This window comes from Hippopotamus amphibius, chromosome 4 (genome assembly GCF_030028045.1).
Source record: "Hippopotamus amphibius kiboko isolate mHipAmp2 chromosome 4, mHipAmp2.hap2, whole genome shotgun sequence".
Classification (NCBI taxonomy): Eukaryota; Metazoa; Chordata; class Mammalia; order Artiodactyla; family Hippopotamidae; genus Hippopotamus; species Hippopotamus amphibius.
The window spans coordinates 183,121,859-183,149,103 of NC_080189.1; the positions used below are offsets into that span (position 1 = coordinate 183,121,859).

The 27,245-nt window shown below is 42.8% G+C and overlaps 1 protein-coding gene across 1 annotated transcript; it reads left to right on the plus strand.

Moving 5' to 3' along the window:
• YY1 (YY1 transcription factor) lies at positions 1-26,613 on the plus strand. Its single transcript, XM_057732397.1, has 5 exons — positions 1-670; positions 14,807-14,969; positions 23,004-23,064; positions 24,653-24,811; positions 25,435-26,613. The coding sequence occupies exons 1-5, from the start codon at positions 1-3 to the stop codon at positions 25,615-25,617; spliced, it is 1,236 nt and encodes a 411-aa protein (XP_057588380.1). The 3' UTR covers positions 25,618-26,613.
• The last annotated feature ends 632 nt before the right edge of the window (positions 26,614-27,245 follow it).

Here is a 27,245-nt window from a genome sequence, read left to right on the forward strand (position 1 = left end):
ATGGCCTCGGGCGACACCCTCTACATCGCCACGGACGGCTCGGAAATGCCGGCCGAGATCGTGGAGCTGCACGAGATCGAGGTGGAGACCATCCCGGTGGAGACCATCGAGACCACGGTGGTGGGCGAGGAGGAGGACGACGACGACGACGACGAGGACGGCGGCGGCGGCGACCACGGCGGCGGGGGCGGCCACGGGCACGCGGGCCACCACCACCACCACCACCACCACCACCACCCGCCCATGATCGCGCTGCAGCCGCTCGTCACCGACGACCCGACCCAGGTGCACCACCACCAGGAGGTGATCCTGGTGCAGACGCGCGAGGAGGTGGTGGGCGGCGACGACTCGGACGGGCTGCGCGCCGAGGACGGCTTCGAGGACCAGATCCTCATCCCGGTGCCCGCGCCGGCCGGCGGCGACGACGACTACATCGAGCAGACGCTGGTCACCGTGGCGGCGGCCGGCAAGAGCGGCGGCGGCGGCTCGTCGTCGTCGGGCGGCGGCCGCGTCAAGAAGGGCGGCGGCAAGAAGAGCGGCAAGAAGGGCTACCTCGGCGGCGGGGCCGGGGCGGCGGGCGGCGCGGACGCGGGCAACAAGAAGTGGGAGCAGAAGCAGGTGCAGATCAAGACCCTGGAGGGCGAGTTCTCGGTCACCATGTGGTCCTCAGGTGAGCGCCGGCGCGCGCCGGCCCCCGGGATGTTTTTGTTTTGAAGGGAAGCCATGTTTTATGTGTGTGATGGGCGCCGCCATCTTCTTCGCGGGGCAAGTATGGCGGCCCCAAAAGATGGCGGGCCGCGGCGGGGGCGGCGGGCGGCGGCGCGGCGAAGATGGCGGCGGAGGCGCGGCGCCGCCCGCTAGGCCGCAATGGCGTAGTTTCCCCGGGCGGGGCGGGGCGCGCGGGGCGGGGCGCGCGCGGCCAACGGCCGGCCCGGAGCCCGTTGTCCGCGGCCCCCGCCCGCCCGCGAGGCCGCTGCCCCGCGAGGCCCGGGGGCGCGGGAGGGCGTTGGCGGGGCTGCGCGGCCTGGACCTCGCGCCCGCGCCGGGCCGCCGCTTTTCCGCGGCCTTCCTCTGGGGGGCGTCGCTGGCCGGGCTCCGTCCCCGCCCCTTTCCCGTAGCCTCAACCGCTCCCGGGAGGCGCCTTCCGAGGGGGCGGGGGCGCCCGGCCCGCGCGCAGGCCGGACCCAGCCCGCGGCCGCGCTCCCCGCGCTCGCCTTGCCTCGCCTCGGCGGGGCGGGGCGGGACTTGGGCGGCACGTCGGGCTCGCGTGTGTGCGGGTTCGGCGTCGGCGAGGCCTGTCACCGCGCTGCGGCGGGTCCTCGCCTCCGCTCCCCCCGCGGCGCCCGGTGCGCGGGCCGCGGGGCTCTGCAGGTTGCTTTCCAGTCCTTTGCATTGGGGGGAGCTTTGTTTTCTTTCTCAAGTGCTTGGGTCTTTGCAAGTAGGTTCCTTAGTTACACAGCTATGCACGTTTGCCTCTAAATTGATAAAAGTCGAGTAAAGAGTTCACATGCTTTTTACTCGATTAAAAAACTTATTTTCCCCGTGAAAAGGATTCTAGAAAGGGTTTTTCCACTGTCTTATCATTGATTTGAACGAGGGCCCGAAAAAATATCTAGGACAGAAGAGACTTCTCTGCATATGTAAATCTTTTTGTTTTTACTTTGTAATTGAGTTTTTCACGTCGTTATCCTACTATCCTATTCACAGCCTATCTTGTTAAATTGTTGGAATAGTAAATAGACTGAGAGTAATCCTGGCATAACTAGTTAACGTACTATCTGTGATAATTAGATTTAAGTGGTAGACTCCTTTACGCCGTTATTACTCCAAAGCTGCTTAATAAATTCGCAGAATTGGTTGGAGCCTCAAAATGTGATCGTTGGGTACTGAAGGGTTGTTAAACTTCTCAGAAGCGAATGAAATAGGCGAAAAGTCTGGAGTGAGAAGCTGGTCTGGCTGTGTTGTGCCTGCGGAAAGCCCCGGGTTGAGATAACTGAAGCTGCACGGATCTGTGGCTCAGGACTGAGCAGAGGAGCGGAGGGTCTGTCAGAATGTAACAGCAAGTGCTCACGGCGCTGTTCTGGATTTTGGAGGGCCTTGTAGAACTCTCAGTAGTTTGGTTTAGCAGGAGCTATATGTTTCAATGAAACATGTATTTTAGTACTTAAAAGGGTATTGAAAGATCCCTTCTGTATACATTCTGGTAGCGCAGAATGATTGCCCAGTGATCATGTTGGAACTAAAAGCCATGTTTTCCCATTGTTAATAGGAATGGAGTAGGGGAGGGAATGTTGGTTACTGATGAGTGCTGAATTCGGGATATCATTTGAAATTAGATATTTGGGTAAAGATACATTGACCACATAAAGCTATATTTACTTTTTCTCATGGTATGGTCTTGTTGGCTTGTTAGAAAACCAGGGTATTTTATATATTCTGCATTTGATCTTACCAAATTGTTAACCAACTTTTCCATACCCAGAAAACTTGATAATGTAGGTTTTAATTGAAGTGATGTGTATCAAGTTAGCTTAAAAGTCATTACTTGTGCTGTGCAAGTGGTTGCTGTAGGCTTGTACAATGTTAGGGGTATTTTAACAAACTTTTCTCTAAAAGGGTTAGTTGTCTGGCATGTTACAGTACTCTCCATAAACGTGGTTATAAACATTTGATGGCAGTAACAGAATGGCTTGTTTTCTCAGACATGGTTTTGTGATAAACTATTCCCCTTCCTTGTCCTTGTGGTTTGGAATTATTACCAAAGAGAAGCTAAATAATTTGTGATTAACTCTGCATGTCTCAAGTTCAAATTCTGCATATGGTTTCATCTTCAGAACTGAAATAAGATAATTGATAACAGGCGAAGAAATCAAAGCAGGCTAACTTTCTGTGTGTGTGCTGACTGGTAGGCAGTGTGCACAGTGCTTGCATGTACTCGATTGCATTTGACCCGAGGCAGGAGAGTTTTAAAACAGTCCCTTAGCCTAAGCCCAAGCTTAGTTAACCTGAAGTCCTTATAAAAATGTACATGTAGGCTATTCTTGGGGCTCTAGTTACTTGTTAGTACCTCATGACTAAAAAAAAAGTGGGAAACTAAACACTTGGATTTTGTGAGTTTAATTTACTTGTATGCCATCTTCATTTAATTTCCCACAGAGTAACAGCGAACTGTATGATTGGCACCTTTTGAATGGAACAGCAGAAGGGGAATCTAGTAGTTCCATAGTAGAGTGGTTATAGACCTGAAAGGGTCCCTAGAGATCTGCTTTTTTCTTTTTTTATTGACATCATTCGCATGTGCACAGTTTGGTGGTTTTTTACTATATTCAGCAGGTTGTGTAATCATCACCACTGTCTAATTCCAAAACATTTTTATTACCCCAGAAAGAAACTTGGTAACTATTATTTCCCTTTCCTCCCCACCTCAGCCCTTGGCAACCACTAATCTTTCTTTTTCCCTGGATTCCCCTATTTTGGACATTTGGTTTATATGGAATCATACAATATGTTGCCTTTTGTGTCTGGCTTAGTCTGTTTTCAAGATTTCATCCAAGTTGCACAGTGTACTTTATTCCTTTTGAATGCTGAATAATATGCCATTGTAGAGCTAAAACAGCAGGAGCTGCTTATTTTTGCAGATGCGAAAATTAAGGTCTAGTTAAGGCTAAACATCTTTTAATATTTAATCACAGTTTGTGTTTTGAATATTTTTAATCCTTTGCTTTAAGGCCTGTGATTGTTTTTGCTTTTTACCTGGCGTATAATTAATGAACATTTCGTTGTTGCCAGATTCAGGGCATAGTATTGTGTATGTGTTTCCCTGGATGTTCATCACTATAGTTTAGGAGCAACATCCTATTTTGTAGAACTTATTAAGAACTAAACCGCTTAACTAAATCACTGGGTCGAGTAGGAAAGCTAACAATAAAAGCTTTTTAAAATATTTAGTTTTGAGAGAAACCTTTAGGCTTTCAAATCTTGCGGTTTCAGGTAGTTAGAATTTGTAACCTTCATACAAGGCTATTGGTATTTTAACTATAGAAGTGTTTTGTGCTTGCTTGAATAAAACATCTAAGACCAGAAAACCATTAATATTAGAATCAGCAAATTGAAAGACAGTCAAAAAGTATTAAATTTTTTCTCACTTTTACATATTCAGAAAGTTCAGGTTTGCCATAAATTACTAATCCTGACCATTTGCTATTTTTCCTTTCTTACCATGTGATTTATCACTAAGGAGAGATGCCATAAATGTAAGTTCCCATGGAGTCAAGCCCAAGAAGCCCTCCAAAGTAATCATGTCAACCCCATGACCTACATAGGGCAGCCTAAGTCATAGATCGTGATTCCTGACCTGGTAGCTCTGGAAGCCTGGCTTACTGATAAGCCTCTGTGCTGTCAGACTCTGTCTCCTGGTTATTAACTTCCTCTCACCCCCAGTCAACAGTTATGTCCCCTGGTAAGAAAAAGAAAAATCCATATCAGGAAAGGTCAGGGCTCCTGACCTACCTACAGCTAGCAATCTGGGCTTTTGGAAGAGAATAAGTCATTTTTTTAAAGTGTGCCAGACTCCTGGGTGGATATTTACAAAAAGCCTATTTGTTTTGATGTCTGCTTTAGTAAGATCAGTTTAAGGCCGGGAAATTTAGGGCCCATAACAGGTTATTAGTAAAAATTTATTAAGAATGAATATTTCTTAAGATCTGCATTCTTTTGTTAACTCGTGACCATCTTTTTCTAGGTGACTTATTTATTTATTTATTTATTTATTTATTATAAGTTTATTTACTTATTTATTGCTTGCGTTGGGTCTTGGTTGCTATGCGAGGGCTTTCTCTAGTTGTGTTAAGCGGGGAGCTACTCTTGTGCTGCGCAGGCTTCTCATTGCATGGCTTCTCTTGTTGCAGAGCATGGGCTCTAGGCACTTGGGCTTCAGTAGTTATGGCACGCAGGCTCAGTAGTTGTGGCACATGGGCTTAGTTGCATGTGGGATCTTCCTGGACCAGGGCTCGAACCCAAGTCCCCTGCATTGGCAGGTGGATTCTTAACCACTGCACCACCAGCGAAGTCCCTCTAGGTGACCAATTTATAAGCTGCTCTCACTGCTTCCCATAGGAAGAGTGCACAAAAGTGAAAACTTTTTACAATCTTTAAATCGGAACACTTGCCAGTGAGTTGTATTCTATAGTATTACTGGATAAACACTCAAACATTGTATTTTCAAAATTTGACATCTGAAACACTACTTGGATGTTGAAGAAAACATTTCATTACTGTTAGCAGACTGTTAGGAAGATGTGGGGAGGTCTTGGAAGTTAGTTGACTCTATTGTGTAAGGTTGTGCCTTCGTATTTATGGTGGACTTTACAGGTCAGGAGAGGAGCCATTTCCTAGTCCTCAGTGTCTTGTGTTAGTAGGTCCCATTCTATTTAACTTTGTGATTAATTATCAATAACATCAAGCCCAGTGGTTTCTGGGGATCTTATTAGTAGCAGCATCAGATTTTCTTTTAGAGGGCACTGACCGGACATATCTTAACCTCTGACTTTGGGATCTGTGTAAAATGACTTGTTGGAGTAGGGGGATCCCTAAAGGCATTTTTCATTTCCTTTACAGTAAAGGAATTCTACTCCTTTCTGAATTCTGTGTGACAAAAAGAAGCAATATACTCAATTTCTTAAAGAAAACTACCCAATTTTAACACGACCTGGTGAGATAATAGGAACTCTCTTGAGCAGAATTCTTAGTAACTATTCAGTTACCTGAGTCTTACAGTGTGGTTTCAGATATGAGTAAGCATTAAGCTAATGTAAATGGTTGTGGTGGACTCTCTTCTTTCTTACGTAAAGTATTCCCCTCACATATGAGAGCAGAGGGGCAGGGAAAGAGGTGCTGGAAGCTGTTCTGTGGTGTCTGGGTGTCGGGACCCTGTCTCCTCCCCTGGGAGAACCACAAACTTCAGGTAGAATTTCTAGAGTCTCACAGAGTATCACACTCTTAAAAATACTTTGAGGGCTTCCTAGGTGGCACAGTAGTTAAGAATCCGCCTGCCAATGCAGAGGTCACGGGTTCGATCCCAGCTCCAGGAAGATCCCACATGCCGTGGAGCAACTAAGCCCGTGTGCCAAAAAAATAAATAAATAAATACTTTGAAGTGTCTTCCTCCTCTTACAGTTATCAACTCAGCCCTCTTCTTTCCCCTTTATGTCTTGTAGCTTCTAAGCACCCCCCAAAAATTGAGGGAGAGAAGCTGCTGCCCTGACTCCAAATTGAGAATTGGTTTTTAATTTTTAATTTTGATAACTCACTTGTAATTTGTAATAATGCATATAGTTCTTATAATAAATACGTTTTTGTAGATTTTGACAAGTACTAAATACAGACCTCTGAATTTCACTTCTGTGGATCTGACTGGATCATACACTATTCCCTTTTGAACTAGATTCTAAGACTTAAATTATATGAATTCACTCCCTTGCCTTAAAATCCCTCAAATGCAACAGTGTGGATATACTTAAATGCCACTAATTGTAAATTTAAAAATTGATGTTAGAATGGTGAATTTTAGGTTTTGTGTTGAGACACACACACACACATCATCATCCGGGAGACATACTTTTGCGTTCAGTAGAATCCAAACTCCTCATAACCTGCCAGACCACACGTGATGTGGGCTCCGCTTTCGTTCTTAACTTCCTTTCTTGTCCCTCTGCTCCCATTATGCTCCAGCCTTCCCAGCCTTCTTTTAATTTCTTGAACTTGTTCCTTTGCGCTTGTTCTTACTTCTACTTCCAGTGCCCTGACCTCAGATGTTCACATTCTCAGTGCCATCTTTTTCAAGTCTCAGCTCTAAGAGGCCTACCTACCCTTTCATCCTTTCAAATTAGCACCCCTCACCCCATCACTCTGTCTCATAACCCTGTTTTATTTTTTTTGTAGCACTGTCTGAAATTGTCTTGCTTTTGTCTTTTAACTTGCTGCTTGTCTGTCTGCTTCCTCTAGAGTGTAAGTCCTGGGCTGTAACCCTGCAGCCTTATTACAAGGCACATAGAAGATGCTCAGTATGTCGCTGAGTGAATAAGAGCATGGAAGTTGTGCTGTAAGGCAGAATCCTGGCCTCAAGTCCAAAATACTGCTCTTTGGGTACTGCTTTGGGAAAAGGAGTAGTAAATGTGGGGAGAGGGTGGAGAAGCGTTCCTTGTTTCAGAAAAAGCATTGACTTTAGTCAGTTTTAGATTCAAATCCTGGATCTACCACTTACTGTGCTTCCTTAGATACACTACTTGGCTTTGGTTTGTTTGTTTGTTTTTGTTTTTTGGCCGCACCGTGCAGCATGTGGTATCTTAGTTCCCCACTTCCCCGACCAGGGATCAAACCTACGTCCCCTGCAGTGGAAGCCCGGAGTCTTAATCACTGGACCACCTGGGAAGTCCCAGTACTTGGCATTTCTGGGACTCAATTTCTTCGACCAAAAACTTGAGGTTAATATGAAAGTTTTGTTTGAATTGAGGAATGTGACAGTTGCTGGCATGAAACAGGTACTCAGTAATTAATAGTATCCCTTCTTAATATCTCTGTTAGTGGGGGAAAGTGGAAACAGCTTCTCTCTGATTTTTGTCTGTTGCTTAGCAATGAACCTCAAGTATTTAGCTCCTGCCTCATTTCGGTGAAGGTTTGGGTTGATGGCAGTGGTGAGTAGATAATGTCATTTTGGCCAAAAGTTACCTAGAATGGTCATACCAAAGTTAATGGCCTAAGATGGAAGGTGTGGAGAAACAAAATCTAGGTAACCCACAAATAAATAAGTAAATAGGGGAATAGGTAAAGAAAGATGTAAATTGGTGAAAATCAGGATCACAGGAAAAAAGGAAGCATTAGGGTCAACCCTGATGAGCTTCCTGGCAATCGAGATAAAAAAGGAAACATTACTGCTGTTAGCTGATTCTAAGATAGGAAAATCTTCTAAGGGAATCAAGCTTTTCTTAGGACTGAAGTCTAAAATAAACTTTTCTGTATGAAGGGGCCCACTGAGTGATAGCAGTGCACAGATTCCAACTGGTATAGTGTCAGATATCACATAGTGTCTTTGAGGGCCAAAAGACTAAAATGTAGCCTAATTGAAGGTGATTCTTTACTTGCTTACCCTAGTTTTTAAAAGTTCAATATTCTTTAAAAACCATCAAGCATGGGACCTACTCTTCCGCTTAGGCCCAGGAGCCAGGGCAAAGTGGAATAAAGGTTGGTTGGTTGATTGTTGAAATAAAGGTGTTTTTGCACACCTCTTTTCCAGACACAATGGTTGCTGTTTAATGTGTTACCTTCTTTCAGCCGTATATGTAAGATAGGTGGTCTACCCTTTAATAGATGAGGAAACCAAACAGGCGTCAGTGATATGAATGAGAGGCCTCTTGAAGGAAAGAGATCTCTGTCTGGGCTTGGGAAAGATTGGGGATGAGAGGTGGGCAGGAAGGGAAGGAACGTTGTGTTTATCACAAACCTTTTATCAGACATCGAATAACATTGCAAACAAACCAGTTTGGTTGGCGCATGGAGGGCACGTGAAGCTCCACTTTTGAACCTGTTTTCTAGGCCTGTAGAGTGCTCCCAGCCTTTCCAGTTAGTTCCTCAGTCGTTTCTTTTTGACTGTAAATGTTTTGAGTCTCTTTGCTTTGCCTCTCAAGCTAGACTGGGAGTGGCTATAGCTTTGTTAACTTAGAAACTGAATAGCTAAGAGACAGGGACTTATTTATGTATCTTTTTAACCTTTCGAATAGTTCCATTTGCAGGAAAAAGAATGCTTTTAAAATGTGAATGAATAGATTATTCTGCTGAAATAATTAAAAGTGCGCCACCCCATTCGTGGATGGTATTGGCTAGAGTTTGTTTTTCCACACTTTCCGTCTTAGGCCATTTAACTTTGGTCTGGTTGTTGTAGGTCATTTGCTTCTAGCCCTAGTCTTAGCAAGCACGGGAATCTTCTAATCTACAGTTTTGACTAGAAATTCTCAATATGACATTTTCCCCTACCACCCTACTTCTTTGAATCAGAGACTTGTTTTCTCAGTTCTTTCCAAACGGGGATTCTGAGATTAGGTTTTCATTTGCTTTGCTCAGTTGTGTTCTGTAATCACAATTATAAATTTAAGTTACGTTGGTTATAGAAACCAATGGGGGGGTGGTATTGTTGATTTACAGTGTTGTGTTAGTTTCAAGTCTATAGAAACTGATTTTGTTGATACTTCTAATGTGGATTAACCCTGTTCCCTGGAAACAATGAAATAATTAAGTCCTGCACTCAAGGAAAACTCCAGGGAGGAATAAATATACACAACCGTTTTTAAAGCAGATTTAGATACTTTGCTTCTTGAACATGCTTTACTTTGGTGTGTATTTGATAATTATCCCATTGCCAGTCACTAGAACTCAGTAACACATGTAACATATTTGATCATCAGCGCTGATCAGTTAACACCTTCTTCCCCCTCTTACAGCGAATCTATTTCAGTAGTAGTTCTGAAGTGGAAGGAATATAGTAATGGCCACTGCATACAGTGAAAATCTTTATTTGAATGCATATTATAACAGTAAAACATTTTTAAGTAAAATTGTGCAAAAAGAAAAAATGAATTAATACTTCTCACTTATTTTTTGAACAAAGAGGGAAGTTTATGTACATGTGGTCTGTAAATGTAGTATTTCTCTTTTAGAGATATAAGTTTCTGTTATATTTGGCAAAAACTTCTAAAGATTTTCTTTGGAAAAATCAGATAAAATGGTCAAGTTATAGCAAATATTGACATAATTTGATCCATTGCTCTTTTTTTTTGAACTAATTTTCCTTCTTTCTTTCTTTCTTTCTTTCTTTCTTTCTTTCTTTCTTTCTTTCTGTTTTTGGCTGCGTTGGGTCTTCGTTGCAGTGCACAGGCTTCTCAGTATGGTGGCTTTTCTTGCTGCAGAGCACGGGCTCTAGCCACATGGGCTTCAGTAGTTGTGGCACGTGGGTTCAGTAGTTGTGGTTTGTGGGCTCTAGAGCACAGGCTTAGTTGCTTCACAGCATGTGGGGGTCTTCCCAGATCAGGCCTTGAACCCGTGTCTCTTGCGTTGGCAGGTGGATTCTTAACCACTGCGCCACCAGGGGGTTCCTGATCTATAGCTTTAATATGAGTCCCCTTCTTGGTGAAAATGAGGCAAACATGTTTGATTTCTTCTGGCAATATATCCTAGCATCTTTTGTCGTTTCTCTAGCAATCTTCTTTAAAATGTGATATATTTTTTCCCCATATAAATACCTATTTTCTTAAATTTTATTGTTTAATAGTTAACAACCCTCTGTTTTACAGTTTCTGTGTACTGGTCTTCAAGGAGTTCTCTGAATTAGCTTCCATGAAATACAGTGTTTGTTAAGGAATAAGTAAGAAACGTGATGATGATAATAGGAAGTTTTAAGTGTATGTTATGAAAGCATACAGTAACCACAGCAATTATTTAGAACTTAGACCAACGAAAGTTTTTGTTTCGTTTTGTTTTTCGGAAAGAATATTGTATCATTGACACTTTTCGAAGTGCAGGTATATAGTGATAATCAAAAGCAGGCTGATTTTTAATCAGTTTCATTACGGTTTTTAAGATTATGTACAGATCGTGCACTTATTTTCTTTACTTCAGGACACACTGCTTTCAACATGTGCCACTTTCACTTCATGTGTCACTGAGTAAAATTCTCCGCAGACAAAGCTGGTTTTCTCCCACCATCTGAACATATCTCTTAGTCTCCTTTGCAAAGTCTTTCTCATTTTCTCAGTATTGGAATTACACAGGTTCTGGTTCTTTTCTCTGTCTGTATATTTTTAATAGACAAGATATATTTCTGCAGCTTTAAATGCAGTCTGTATGCCAGTGATTTCCATATATTTCTCTCCAACCTAGATTTCTTTTTATCCCCAGTACTTGGATGTTTCTTACCTCCTTTAAGTCTGTCCACTAGGTGTCGCACAGTTAGCTAGTGGAACCAAACCAAAGTGGGATTCCAGAGCGTCTCTTGCATAGTCTCTTCTCCCATTTTCCATCTCAGCTAATCAACACCGCCATCCTCCAGGAAACACAAACAAGAAACTCTTTAGATGGCAGACCTGACATCCCTCTTCCACCCCCGCCCGTCAGATTAATCACCTAGCCATGTTCATTCCTCCTCCAAAATAAAACTTGAATCTAACCTGTTTTAGCAACCTGCTGATAAATGTCCTTTTTGGTAGTAAATCCCATCATTCAGTAATCTCATTATCAGAAATCATTCCTTGTTTCAAAGAGAAAAATTCCACTATAGGTTAATCCCATTTTCTCTGAGTGAAATTCCATCACAGATCAAAGATCAGCAAGCCTTTTCTGTAAAGGGATAGATATTAGTATTTTAGGTTTTGTAGGTCCTAATGCAACTAAGTAACTCCATGTGTCACTGTAGCAGGAAAACAGCCATAGACAGTATGTAAACAAATCAGCATGGCTGTATTCAATGAAACTATTTATAAAAGTAAGTGGCGTGTGCACACCGTCATTCACAGCAGCTTGTTCACAGTACCCAAAAAGCGGAAACAACCCAAGTGGCCCTCAGTAGATGAATGGAAGCCCAAAATGGGGTATATCTTAAAGGAATATTATTCAGCCATGGAAAGAAATGAAATTTTGATATATGCTACAACACAAATGAACCTTGATAACATGCTTGGTGAAGTAAGCCAGGCATGGATGGACAAATAATACATGATTCCACTTATAAAGGGTACCTGAAGTAGGCAAATTTATCGAAACAGAAAGTTGAATAGAGGTTACCAGCAGCTGTCGTTTAATGGGTTCCAGGTATCTGTTAGGGATGATAAAATTTTGGGAATAGATAATGGTGATACTTACACAACATTGTGAATGTACTTAATGCTACTCAGCTGCACAATTGCAGATGGTTAAAAATGATAAATATTATATTAATGTCTATTTTGCCAAAATGTTAAAGAATAAAAAGGAAACCATAAAAATGGGGATGGGGTTGGCAGGGGATGGGATTTGGTCCACCGATTCTTCTTGGGGATCATAAAATCTTGTCGGCCTCTATTTTATGCTTATTTTATGCAAGTTTTGTATTCTAATTCTTAATTATCTGACTGTTCTCTGTTCTCTTGATATTCTTGAATGTTGGAACTAAGAAGTGATCCTCAAGAAGTATTTCCTCATTTGACTTCAGTTTATGTCACCCCAAAATTCATGTGTTGAAGCCCTAATCCCTGATGCAATGGTATTTGGAGGTGGGGCCTTTGGAAAGTTACTAGGTTATGAGGGTGAAGCCCTCATGGATGGGCTTAGTGCTCTTATGAGAAGAGACAGAAATTATGTAATGTGATGAGAAATGATGTGTATATGAGGATACAACATGAAGACATCTGATGTCTGCAAACCAGGAAGAAGGAATCAAACGGGCTGGCACCTTGATCTCCAAAAATGTAAGGAATGCATTTCTGTTTAAGCCACCCAGTCTAGAGTATTGTTGTTATAGCAGCCTGAACTGACTGAGACAGCTTCCCTCTCTAGAACGTGAGTCCCATGAGGGCAGAGACCTGGTTTTGTTTCTGCTTCCTAGAATATTGCCAGGCACATAGGAGGCCCTCAGTTAATACGTGTTGAGCTAATACAAGGAGTGGTTGAGCCTGTGGTTCCTTTATGCCAAGAGTTCAGCCTTCTTTCTGCCCCAGCACACTTGAGACATAATCCTTATCAGTGGCTTGCTCAGAGCAGCAGGGATTCTCAACCTTGCCATCATTCTTGTATTTATCAGAAAGATAAGATACAAACAAGAATGTTTCTTCACTGTGAGAAGAAAAATAGCTTCAGTGAAGAAAAATAGCCTCCTTACCCACCAGTTTATTCCAGTACCACTAGAAAGTTGATGTGGTAGTAGTTGTGCCTAGGTCGGAGAGAGCAAGGGTAAAGGAGTTACCACAGCCCTGAGAAAAGAAATTAAAGAATCTGATTACAGTGCGGAGTCCCAGCTTTGTAACTTGTGATCAGGAACCACATTTCCTGTCCTTTTGTATTAATACATCCAGCTACTACTTCTTAGGTTTCTTCATATGTAAACGGGTAACCTGGGATATATTATCTAGTTTTTTCTAGTTGCAGACAAGGGGCGGCTGAGCTTAACAGTTAAGCACTCAGGTCTTAGACTTTGTGAGTTCACCCCTGTCACTAACTGGTCAACCCTGAGCAAGTTACTTAACCCGTCTATGCCTCAGCTTTCTTGTCTGTAGAATGAACTTGCTAATTTGTCCACTTCATAGAGTAACATGTGCGGTGATTAAAATAGTGCCTTCACGTAAACATTCAGTAAAAATGTCAGCTGCTATTATATTGTGATTCCTTGTAACAACCTATAATGTTCCCTACAATGAAGAGTGGTGGGAAAGGAGAAGCATTTAAAGTTTAAAACTGTTGTATTCTGTGCTTTTCATTGTGAAACAATTTGATGGAGAAGCAGGAAGTTTCAGTTGGCATGGAGAGTTTTGGAGCACTCTGTTTTCTGCTTTAGTCACCAGAGTAGTAGGAGGTGTTTTGCCTCTGGGTGCTTTACTCTGGTTTGAGAGACAAGGCCAACAGAAGTTCAAAACAGCGTGGGTTAGAGTTTGTCATTGTTATTATTCAGAAATAACCCAGGAGTTCAAAGGTAAGAATCTGAGCCTGGAGTGATGGATCAACCAACCCTAGGGAATTTGAGCTAGACTCTGGGGGGCAGGCTGGGTTTGGAGAGAGGTGGTGAGAAAGCAAAGGGAGAAACTCCTTATTCTTACTGAATATTTCCTGTCAAGCACTTATGAATTAACCTTTGTGGAAAATAGGCTGGTTTGAATATGGAGGGCATGTGCAGAGGAGAAATAAAGGACTAGATGTGGCAAAATGAGACCAGGCAGCATAGGACCCAGAGTGATCAATGGGACTTGGTGTCTGGAATATAGGGGACTCATTGTGGGGATCGATGTTCCTTTTTGTTTTGTTTCGTTTTTAACCTGTTGGATTTGTGGTGGTAGTAAGACATGAGTAGAGCTGTCCTACATTCCTTGAACGCATGTTTATTGAGGACCATCCTATGTGCAGACTCTGAGTGACGTTCTAGGGATACGTGGGGATCAAAACTGACAGATATCCCTGTCTTCATGGAGCTTGCTGTCTAGTGGGAGTGAGTGACAAAAATCACACAGCTATAATTACAGAGCGTAGTCATTAAAAGTCGGCATGGGGGGAAAGGCCATGACCTTAGGGTGGATCGGCCATGGTATCTTTGAGGAACTAAAAGGCCAGTATAGCTGGAGCGAAGAGTGAGGGCAATGAAGAATGAGGAGGCCTGAGGGTAGGCGAGAGGCCAGCTAAGAGGTGAAGCCTAGAAAATCAGATTTGAGTCAGTGTGGCAGAGTTGGTGGTTAACAGGAAGTGTGTGTGGTGGACAGAAAGCAGAACTCTGAGAAGTGGTAGGAGGAGAAGCAAGGAAGCTGAGAGTGAGCCGGTTAGAGAAGTGGGTGTAGAACCGGGAAAAGTGGATACTGGGGACAGGAATGGCTAAGAAGGAGCACTAAGAGGAAGGTTGTTGACTTTGGCATTGAGGATTTTGGTGACCTTTAAGAGATTGAGGAGAAAGGGTAGTTAAGAGGGAGTGGCTATAAGTCACCCATTTAAGAAGCTAATGAAAGCACTTTTTATAGTTTTAAAAATGTATTTGCTCACATGTACTTCTTTACTCAGCTAAGACGATCTATCTTATGATGTTTTTCAGATGAAAAAAAAGATATTGACCATGAAACAGTGGTTGAAGAACAGATCATTGGAGAGAACTCACCTCCTGATTATTCAGAGTATATGACCGGAAAGAAACTTCCTCCTGGAGGGATACCTGGCATTGACCTCTCAGATCCCAAACAACTAGCAGAATTTGCTAGGTAAGTTCTAAGAACTTTTCCTTTCTTTTAGTTAAAGAAGGTACTTGAGTGTTGCCAGCTGTGTTTTTTTGATGCCTGAGTTACAATAGTGGCTTGTATTTTTACTCTAGGGAAGCTTCTGCAGACAAAAGCAGTTGGTTTTTATTTTCACTCGTAACTGTGTTATTAATGTAAGTGGCACCGTTTTAGATTTGAATAAGATAAAGCAAATACATCCTCTAATTCCATAATTGATGTTGCTTGTAAATAAATAAAATTGCACATAATTTGTGTGGAAATGAATGTCTTTACACTACCTCCTGGCCTCTTTGTATACATTTTAAATTTGCGTGTATTTTCCTGGTCTGAAGCTGCTGGAGGCCTGGGTCTGTACTACATTTGTGCACCTGACCACTAGAAAGGACTTCATCAGTTCCAATTTCAGCGTGTCATCAGTTAGGCTCTCAGTGTTTTGTTGATTTAAGCTGGCATGAGAGGAAGAGATCAAATAGTTAGGGCTGGGACCTAGTGCCTGACTGTCCAAGGTGAGGAGCAGGAAGGAAGGTCTGAACCCAATGGTTTTTTGTTTTGCCTGAACCCGGCCAGGTTCCTATAGAAACCCTGGCCCCTTTTTATATTATTTTGTAGTACTGTTTGGCAGTTTTTATAAGGACATGAGAAAACTGACACGTAAAATTTTAAGTAAAATGAAATGAACTAATAACATCTAGAACAGAAGGTCTGTTCCTTTTCTCTGCTTGAGGTTGAATGGAGCCTGAAACAGCCCAGGAATTGAGGCAAGGACAGGATAGGTAAGAAAGAAATCTTTGTGCTCCTGTCCTAACAGAGTGGGGCACCTTCCCTCCATGCCGCCCCCCCCCCCGAGAGCTGGAGACCCTGGGGTGTCGTGGTTCCTTCCAGCCTGCCAAAAACAAGGTGGGCGGCCTCAGTTTCTCCACATCATGTGGGTATAAGAATCCCACTGTGCTTTTGATAAGAGAGTCTGTACCCCTTTCTCCTTTACAGTGAAACTGTAGTTATAGGAAATACAAACATTAATTTATTCCTAATTTATCATGGCTTTAAAACACTTAAGGCCCTATCTTTTTGTCAATGACACTGTGTTCTGGCTTTCATTGCTATTTGTATTTTAAACACAGGTATGTGAATTGAATATTAACTGCCCTGCTCCCTTCCCCCCAAAAAGTACAAATAAAAATGGAATCTGTAGGATACATAGTTAGCAGTGAGGTCAAGAGTTTTGGGACAGATTGAGCCAAATATCATACCTGTGTTTAATGTTGTCACGTGTTCCAAAAGCAGTCACATCTTCCTATGGTACTCAGGTTTATTGGGGTATGGGCTGCTATCCCAAGGATAGAGAGATGGAACACAGGAATCAAGGAGAGCTTCGTGGAGGGGGCAGCATTTGATTTGGGCTTTGAAGAACATAGAGTTCTGACAGGTGGATGGGGTTTTCATGGTGGGGACTCCGTGCTAGAACACCGTGAACACAGAATACACATTCACTATCCAGTGTGTATTCAGAAAATGAGTAGTCAGGTTTGGCTGTGAGTTAGGGTGCCTACAGAGAAATGATTGAGTCAGGTAAACGTAAGCCAGACCATTAGAGTCTGTGAATACTGGGTCAAGGTATAGGCTTTTTAGTATGTAGTAGACAGCTGGTGAAGGTTTTTCAGCAGTAGAGAAGGGGGTTGTATGATCAGAGATTTAATTTGAGAGAATTACTTTTCAGCTGTATCTAGGATGGATGGGTGCAGGTACCACCAGGAAGTGGGAGAAGCCAGTTGAACGAGGTCATGAAGGCCTGAGCCAGGATTGTGGGCGGTGGTCAGACTGTAAATGTGTGTAAATGTGACAGATGACAGGAGACAGTGGAAAATTGAGAAGTAGGTCGGCTGTGTGTCTAGAGGGAGAGAGCAAAAGAGGAGGAATCAAAATGCACATTAATTTATTTTTTTTAATGCGCATTCAAAGCTTTGCTCCGAAGGTGACAGGAAATTGGGAGAGGGTGCTGGTTTGGGCTTCAGGGTAGGCAGTGTTTGGTTTTAGATGTTAATGAAACATCCGTATTGGACTTGAGTGGTTTCAGGAAGTAAGTTAGGGCTAGAGCCATCTGATGAGGGATGGCTGAGAGCATGCAAAGTGTCCTGTGAGTAAGCTCTTGGGGAGGGGGCAGTGAGGAGGTTTTGGAGAGAAAAGCATAAAGTCTTGGGAAGGTCCTTGTATTCAGAACCAGTGACAGAGCCACAGGATTATTCAGACAGGTAGAAGACTCGAGAAAGTAAGTACAGGGGACTTCCCTGGCGGTCCAGTGGTTAAGACGTGCTTCCACTGCAGGGGCACGGGTTCCACTGCAGCTCCCTGGTTGGGGAGCTAATATCCCACAGGCCACAGGGCGTGGCCAAAAAAAGAAATAGAAAGAAATAAAGAAAGTACAGCATTGCAAGAGCCAGTGGAGTTTCCAGAAGGGCCAAGAGAGGGAAGAATAAATATTCCTCTAAATTATATGTTGTGCAGTAACTTTGGTGGAGGGGCAGAGGGCTGAGGCAAGGTTTTGCAGGGAGGCGGGGCTTGTGGGCTGTGCACAGTAGAAGTAATGAGGTGTTGGTGACCCTTGCTAGAGAATGGGGGCGGCGGATCTTAAAGCTTGTCCCCAGTTCTCTGCACAGAAACTCCAGGATGTTTCAGCTCTAAACGCAGGAGGCACATGTCAGTGTTTGGAATAGAAGCCTCTGCAACCAAGAGGCCTTTCTTCTCTGTATCAGGCTGCCTTGGACCTTACTCCTTAGGAAGGGAACCACCACAGGGATAGGGACCCAGGGACACCAGATAGCCAACTGTGTGAGACATATCAAAACACTAAGGATAAAGAACCTAAGAGCTTCCAGGGAGAAAAGATAGGTCACCTACAAAAGGGTGAGAATTAAACCTGAAGGAGAATTTTCTTCAACAGCAATAGACAGTTAAGAGACAAAGTCGCAATGTTCTGAGATTTCTGAGGAAAATTATGTATAAACTTAGAATTCTTGATCCAGCAAAGCTATCAGTCCAACACAAAGGCAGAACCATGGCAGTTTTAGACGCCTAAGGAGTCATTGTGCGTTGCATGAACCCTTTCTGAAGAGGTTACTTGAGGCTGTGCTCCGGTGCAGTGAGGGTGCGCATCAGTGGGAGGACTTCCTAAAGAACACAGTGAGGAGAACATCAAGAAGACAGCTGTGCCACAGGCTGGAAAACTTGTTCAGCTTAGAAGAGAAAGTCGGTGGGTTATAAGACTTTCTTCAAGAAAAGTCCATTTCATTCGGTAGTGGATAGAGTGAGCAAGGCGTGGTGGGAAAGAGTCTTCTGAAGAAGAAAAGTAATCAGCCGCTCCCTGGTAAGCGTGGCTGGGTTAAGAAAACCAGGGCCTACAAACGGGGCATAAGTTTGGCGATATTTAAAGAGAGAAAACTCATTGGACTTGATTCTAGGAAAATTCTCTCCTTGGTACTGAAGCTACTGTATTGAACTTGTCAGAGCAGGAAATATGATCCTAGCACACAATTAAATTCTTCTTTAAGCACTACTATGTAGTTCTCTGAATATAGTGTGTGTGTATTTTCTTCTATAATCAGCCTGTTGAGGATTTCACTTGTATGCGGAATAGAGTGGAATCTTGCTCCCTTCAACAGCACACACACAGTGAAAGAGGGCAGGGTTCAGGTAGCGCGGGGTTGGGCTGGTTCTCATCCGCACTTGCCATAGTGTCTCTTGAAAAGGTGATGTGAAACAAAATACATCTCTCGAATTGGGCAGTGGTGGTGAGAAACAGTTGAGCCTGGAATGCCCTCTTCTGTTAGGTCTTCTGTTAGGTCTTCACATTTTGAGAATTAACAGCTGTGAATAGAATTTTCCAGAGGCCCCATAATTGGTGACTGGGGCTCAAAGCATTGACAGAGAAGCACAAAGTTTCAGACTGTTGGGGGCCAGACCTCATCTTCCTGGCTTATAGAAATGCATAGAACTTGTTCTCCTGGCCTCCTCTTTTCCTCCACCTCCATCCTGTGACTCAGTTTTTGGCTTAAGGTGGCATGTTAGCTTCTCTCCCTCCCCTCCATATACTGGGGTGGTAGGATTCTGGACTGGACCTGAAACTGACCAAAGAATGTGCGGGCTCCTGTTGCACTGAGCCTAGACTGCTTAGTAAATCGCTAAGTGTGTGTGGACACGTATAAGAAATACTGACTTATTTGAAAGTCATGGTATTGGGGAGGTGGGACTATGGTAATTGTGTTCTTTCCTGAAATGTCTCTTTAGTAAATACTTCAAAAATTGATCAGTGGGTGGGGCCTGGAGAATTCTGTGTCCTGATTAAATTTTGTGTGTTTTTCATCAACTAAACTTAGCCCTTTGGAAACCCTCCGTCCAGGAAGATCCAAGTAATGAGTGGTTAGGTTAGCCCCAAGTTGGTGGCACTTTGTTGTTGTTGTTCACTACCCACCCTGAGACTGTTGCACTGGATTAATACAGAAATGAAGTGTGATGGTGGGGCTGAAAGTGCCTTAAAACTCTTTAATATCACATGAACGTACACCAAGAGAGAATCCCTTCAACAAAACTTTGGCTCGTTTGTCTTAGGTGACACAAAGAAGGGAGGTGAATTGTGCTTGCAAATGGTAGCTCTTTACACAGGGACTTCTGTCCCGTCAGCACAGCAGATTTCAGTGTGAAGTCAGCTAAGCTGGCTTATTTTCATTCACGAATCACTTCTTCAGGATGTTTCACCTTGGCTTCTGGGACATTTGCAGATTTCACTTAGTCAGAACTTTTAATTTACATAATGCCCTGCTGAAAATTGTCCAGGAAATTCCTGTAGTTTGTGGTCCTGGTGTCCAGCTTGTACAGTGTATGCAGAATGACAGCGTAGAGTTGGCAGTCACGTCATAGGGAACATAGTCTCTGTTTTTAGTTGAACAGAAGACTTCTGGTTTGGGCTCCCTGGCTCCTCCATATGATTTCTGATACACGGAGGAGCCTCTCTGCTTTACCTGTGCTCTTCTCAGTCTCTCAGTCCCTTAGTTGACAGTGGTGGTTTGGAGCCACCAGTAGCTTCTGGGTTGTTAAATGCAACTGGCATTTTTGTAAGGCATGAACTCATTTTTGGCTAGGCACATTTAGCACAGGGCGGCAGTAATGATAGCCACTTCTGAAGAGCATGACGTACATCGTCATGTCTTTTAATTGTCACAGTTCTAAGTAGGTAGCATTATACCTTTTTACAGAGTAAGAAACTGAGGCTGAGAAGTTAAGTGATTTGCTCAAGGTCGTGCAGCTGGTCGAAGCCAGCACCCAGTCACACATCCCATTCCATCTCATCCATGATGCCTGTGCTGTCGTCATCGTCTCCAGGTCCAAGAGCTTTGTTAAGTTTCTCGGTCAATGAGAAACTCAAATCCTGGTTACTTCTGACTGGTTTGGGTGGGTCAAGAAGATATTCTAAGTAGTAGTATATAATTTTAGTCTTTTAAAAAATTACTCTCTTTTTTTAGGATTTCAAATATATATTTTTTTTTATTTTGCAGGTTTATGTACCAATTGTTGCCACAAAGGTTTTACTTTTAGGCTTTACTCACAAAACAGAACACTTTCAATCTAAGCATACTTGTTTGCGATACAATGTTTGCATTCAAACATACTGTGAAAAGTACCTGCGTGTACTGCCTCATTTGCCACTCTGTAGTGAAGAAGAGTCATTTGCCAAAGAGCTTCAGAGTGGCTGCAATTAAATACCTCCACTTCCTCCTTGAGTCCAGGGGTGTTTGCCCAGATGCGTTTTAAACTCTCTGTCTAGAATTAATTGTATTGCTAAATGTAAGCACACATTTGGAAAATGACATTTTAAGAAAAAGACACTTAATGCCACTTAATAACATTCAAAAAAAAAAAAAAAAAAAGAGTTCGCTGAATGGCATGTAGGACTGTTCTCTATACTTTTGTGTATATTTGAAAATTTCCATGATAAGAAAATTTAAGTTCCTAGGAATGAATTTAAGAAAATTTGTGCCGTCTGGGGACCCTCCTAAGTAACTGGGCCACACTCATCCTACTGGAATAGGCACTTCACTGCCATCGCCCCCATATTCAAACCCAAAGATGGACGGAACATGGGAAGAGTTGCCTGTATGATGTGTTTGTCGACCCAGATAATGTGTTCTTAAAGTCATAGCATAGTTTTTTGTTTTTAAGATAATTTGCATACAGTGAAATCACCCTGTTGTAGGTTAGTACCATTCTATGAATTTGGACAAAGACAATCGTAGTTATCTTCACAGCCAAGACAACGTTTGAATGGAATCATCAAAGAGTAAACATCTTAACTGGGAAGACTGAAGCTTGGTTGTTAATAAGCAGTTTTTGTTATTAACATTTGATTGGAGTAGAACCCTGGCATATGAATCACTATTTTTCATACTTCGTTATTATAACCTCCAGGTGGCGCAGTGGCATCAAATTTTTGTCTTACCTAGTTTTGTGAACTCAGACCCAAACTCCAGGATTTAATGGTATTTAAGATAACAAAGGCTAGTTCAGAGCCCTGTACACAACAGGCACTTAGAAAATGTTTGCTAACTGATGTGGTCATCTTCCAAGTATAAGAAAGCACAGGTATCTACAGGGTTGGACTGGGGAGGATACTAGACTGAAAATGTTCTCTTAGAATTCCAAGTAGGAAATTTGTACTGTCTTGAACAAACTCCTTAGAGATAAGTTATAGCTAACAAATAAATTGTTTCACCTCTGCTCATCCAGGGCGTGGAAAGTTTAAAGATGATTTCATGAGTTCAGGTTTTATAAAGTAAGGAGCACCAGGGAATCCTTTTTTCAGATCAAGAATGAAGAAGGATGATATTGTTAGGGCCTCTGCTAACTTAAAGATGAGAGCAGCAGTCTTTCATAGTGAAAGAGTGGTGAACTAATTTACTCTTAGGGAGCACCAAGTTAGTTGTTTATTAAAGATGCATCCTCATAGGAGTGTCAGATGGCAAAACTAGGGACAAGAACATCGGTTTCAGGGATTTAAATCTTTTTTTCTAGTTTTTCTAGGAACTCTTAATTTCTCACCCCTCTGCCACACACAGATCTGTAGGGAGTTTTGGAGAGAAAGTTTTGACAAAAGACCAAAGGTTGGTTCAGTGAAAATAGCAGGTAGGTAAGTTACCAAATCAGCAAGCTCTGGGTAGTAACTACGCAGGGCTCTCCCTGATGGCCCAAGTGGTTGAAATTGTAATCTCCCTCTCCCACCACCGCCACCACCAAAACTAATAGTCTGATAAAAATTAAACAGTGTGAAAAGGTTTGGGGGTGTTCCCACCAGTCCCTAGGGGCTCCTCCCCAGAGTAACCAGTAGTCAGTGTTTGTTGTTTCCTTCTAGAGCTATTACACGTATATGTATATAAATAATTCTTTGTTTAAAAGGACTTTTCTGTACCCTTTTTAAAAAATGATCTATTATCAAGATCATTTCTGTCCGTATAAGATAAGACATCCCCCCTCCGCCTTTTTTAAGCAGTTGTATAGGATGTATATTTTTAAGACTTTCCCATATCTTACTTCCTTTTTAAAAGCACCCTTAATAGCATAGCAGCTGCTTTTGGATACCTCAGTTTGCTCCCACTAGGGGTTTTATCTGTGGTTTTGGGGCTGTTGGTCTTTTTTATTTTTTAAAGAGTTTGGGAGAAAGAGCAGGTATTTAAATCACACATATCCCAGTGCCATCCTAAACTGCACCAGCTTGTTAGCTACGAGACCATAGGCAGCAACTCAGTTGTGCTTGTGCTTGAGCATCCTTACCCGTAGGTGGGAGAGTGCTTCAGTCACAGGCCCTCAGCAAATGTGAGTTTTCTCATCCCTTCCCCTTCACAGAAGCATGTTGTAATCTTAGTTTTTGTACCTATTAGGGAAAGTATTTCAGGGGCTATACGATTTATGCCAGATGAGTCTACCCATTCCTACAAATCTCTCTCTCTCTCTCTTTTTTTTCCCTTTGGTAAGAATGAAGCCAAGAAAAATTAAAGAAGATGATGCTCCAAGAACAATAGCTTGCCCTCATAAAGTAAGTAACGCTAGGGGGAAAGTGCTTGTTATTGTGAGTGAAGTTCTAGAGCGCTTATACAAAGTTGCACTTTTATTTCCATCTTCAAAACTGAGATTCAGTGAGGAACAGTAATCTGGTTTCTGAATTCGAGAGACTGTATTTTGTGATGTAAGTTTTGGTGTTCCGCAAAGGCCACTTAAACTTAAATACTGTTAAGTGGGGTTACTGTAGGGTGCCAGTGTTTTTGTTAGCACTGTGCACTGAATATACTGTTAGGATTTTATTTCTTCTTTTTGGATCGCTAACAAGTCAATCTTAAGACATTGGGTTGTGTCTCACCCATGGACTTTTATGGGATTGCGGGCTACTTGTGGAAATTTGGAAGTGATTTTGGATGTTGCTAAATAAGCTAATAAGACTTCATCATTTCCTTCACAATTTTCTTTAATTTACCCTGTTAATTGTGTGTTGCCAGGGGGTACTTAATTGTTTTCAAATGTGGTTATTATTAGTCTTTTAACAATAGCCTAAAAAGTACTTTGAGATATTGATTGGGTCTGTTTTAAACTTAATTGGAGGTAAAACTAACGGGAAAATAAAATACTACATAGGTGGTACAGAAAACAGGAGAGACTTAATGTTCTTACTGTGGAACTTTGGAAATGTAGAAGCATTTCTGTTGAGGCCAAATACTAAGCATTTGAAAACAGTTATGCCTTAAGTGCCCATCATCTCTCTAGCTTCTCTGTGTACTTCTTTTCCAATTAGATTTTTTTTTTTAATTCCATTTTCTGAGTGGAAACTCAGCCTAGGGGTCAACATGAAAAAATGTGGCTTCCCCCCCCTCCCCCAGCCCCTTGGCTATGAAGCCGTGCAGTGTTGGCTTGTAATGTCCTTCTGTCCTACTGTCTGATCGTTTCCCCATTCACTCCATTATTGGGCAACAACTGCAGAAGAAATGGTGCAGGACATGCTTCTCCCGAGCACCGCATACCCATCTGCCTCCCCACCCTGCTCTGGTATCAGTTTACCTGCTGCTTTTCCTAGTGTCTCACAAAATAAATTTCTTCTGTAGTTGCCATTCCTTGGAGACCCTCTTGCTTCTTTCTCTGTCAAGAAGGGGAAAGAGGCAAAGAGAGAAGAGGGAACAGTAGGCGATGGAGAATGACAGCCCATTCTTGCAGCACAGAATACGGGGCCCACCAAAGGTAGTGGTGGACTGCCGTCAGCTTAACTCCATTTCTCTCAGTGCTTCTGCTACTTCATCTGGGGGCGTAGCCAGAAGCCAGGGTGTTGGGTTCTACTCCCAGCCTGGCTCCTACTAGTAGCGTGACCTTGGGCAAGTCTACTTAAAGACATCTCTGAGCCTCAGTTTCCTCACTGTGAAGCAGACGTTTGAATTACATTGATAAAGCCTTTTCCAGCTTTTTGTGTGTGTGTGTGTGTGTCCTAAATAATTTAATATTTCTACCGTGATATGGAGTAAAATGTAAATGGGGAGGTTGGGGGGGTCATTTTATTGCGTCAGTGAAGGCTGTTAAGTGGTAGTAGAATCGTTTGTAACAGTTTGCAGTGTGAACTACTAAGCTTTTCTCTCTGTTTAAAGGGCTGCACAAAGATGTTCAGGGATAACTCTGCCATGAGAAAACATCTGCACACCCACGGCCCCAGAGTCCACGTCTGTGCAGAGTGTGGCAAAGCTTTTGTTGAGAGCTCAAAACTAAAACGACACCAACTGGTTCATACTGGAGAGAAGCCCTTTCAGGTAGAGCCAGTCCCTCCTCCCCTCCGCTCTCTCCGCAGGTGAAGGCAGGGAAGGCAGCAGCGCAGGAAAGATGGCGCCGAGAGAGGCTGCAGTGGGGTCCTTGTGACTCTCTCGGGGGACTGCCCCAGCTCTTGACTCCCCCGCATGTGATCTGGGTGGTACCAGCAACGGGGTGTATCTAGGTGTTTCTGGAGTGTACTTGACGTCAGGAGAAACACAGGCTTACTTGAGAGCAAGCCTAGAACAATTTCTTGTGCGTTCACTATGGGATTCAAGCAGTTTACTTGCTGTAGTTACTAGAAACCTTCCTAACCATTTGTCTCTTACGAAATACTTACACACATGTTAGGACCCTAACATAAGGTTGAGGAAGATTCTTGCAGTGTTGCTGAATGCTTCTCTTACGCTGTATTTAAACAGTTCATGAGGGCTACACGTGGGTCCTAGGAGTTGTGGGTGCAGAGTTAGAGCTCCTGGCCCCCTAATTCTGGATTGTGTCTAGAAAGTTTCCCCTCGGGGCAGGGAGGAGGTGGAAGATGTAGGCTGCTCTCCCCCAGCAGTGAGCTGCCCCTCCCGGGCCTGGTCGGAGTCTGAGTAGGTTGTCTCTGGTTTCTCCTCGACAGTGCACGTTTGAAGGCTGCGGGAAACGCTTTTCACTGGACTTCAATTTGCGCACACACGTGCGAATCCACACCGGAGACAGGCCCTATGTGTGCCCCTTCGACGGTTGTAATAAGAAGTTTGCTCAGTCGACTAACCTGAAATCTCACATCTTAACACATGCTAAGGCCAAAAACAACCAGTGAGAAGAGAAAGAAGACCCTTCTCAGCCTCGGGAAGCATTTTCCAGGAGTGTGATTGGGAATAAATATGCCTCTCCTTTGTATATTGTTTCTAGAAAAGAATTTTAAAAATGAATCCTACATACCCAAGGGACATGTTTTGATAAAGTAGTAAAAATTAAAAAAAAAAACTTTAATAAGATGACATTGCTAAGATGCTCTATCTTGCTCTGTAATCTCGTTTCAAAAACACGGTGTTTTTGTAAAGTGTGGTCCCAACAGGAGGACAATTCATGAACTTCGCATCAAAAGACAATTCTTTATACAACAGTGCTAAAAATGGGACTTCTTTTCACATTCTTATAAATATGAAGCTCACCTGTTGCTTACAATTTTTTTAATTTTGTATTTTCCAAGTGTGCATATTGTACACTTTTTGGGGATATGCTTAGTAATGCTATGTGTGATTTTTCTGGAGGTTGATAACTTTGCTTGCAGTAGATTTTCTTTAAAAGAATGGGCAGTTACATGCATACTTCAAAAGTATTTTCCTGTAAAAAAAAAAAGTTATATAGGTTTTGTTTGCTATCTTAATTTTGGTTGTATTCTTTGATGTTAACACATTTTGTATAATTGTATCGTATAGCTGTATTGAATCATGTAGTATCAAATATTAGATGTGATTTAATAGTGTTAATCAATTTAAACCCATTTTAGTCACTTTTTTTTTTTCCGAAAATACTGCCAGATGCTGATGTTCAGTGTAATTTCTTTGCCTGTTCAGTTACAGAAAGTGGTGCTCAGTCGTAGAATGTATTGTACCTTTTAACACCTGACGTGTACATCCGTGTAACAGCAAGGGCAACAATAAAATAGCATCCTACAGAAAGAGTATGGCAGAAAAAGATCTGTAAGCACAGTCTTATTTCCTTTTGTTGTCCAGAATAATTATAATTCTTGAGCCTCCCAGAAATTGGAAGCTAAATAAAGCAACTCAAGTTTCCTTTATTTTGCACTCAATTACAGTGACTTGTGATTAAAGCGATGCATGGATATTTTAATACTTCCCGCGTGTACTGAATTCTGAAAGAGAGAGTAGGTAACGGGCATCTCGAGTGAAGGAACTACCTCAGAGTCCCCCACACCGGGCCCGTTGGTAATAGGGTTTTGATTTGAGCTCCCCCAGCAAACGTGTGACCGAAGCAGTTGTGCGCTGGCCTGTGTGTGCTCTCAAGGTAAGGTGCTACCTGGCAGGGGGCACGAGCAGAGGGGAGACCAGGCATGTCCATTGCTCAGGCCGCCCTCAGGGCCACTCCCGCAGGTCCTGGCTTGTCTAATGCTTACGGTTATTGGCTGTTTGATTTGAGAGCCTTGGTGGTTCCATCTAGTGGAGTCTAAGTGCTGGCACGTTGTAGCAGCTGAGCGCCAGTAGCTTACTTTCATGCTTCTAAATGGATATCGAGTGCAGATTGGCAAGGCGATTTGGTTATTAAGAAAACTGTACTCAGTGAGTACTTTACCTCTCACATTGTGACCTCTTAAATGTACGATTATAATTTTTGGATTTTACTTGGAGTCAAATATCAGACTCATGAGGCTATTTTATAAACTGCCATGATACAGCAAAATCCCGTTTATTGAAAATGCAAACA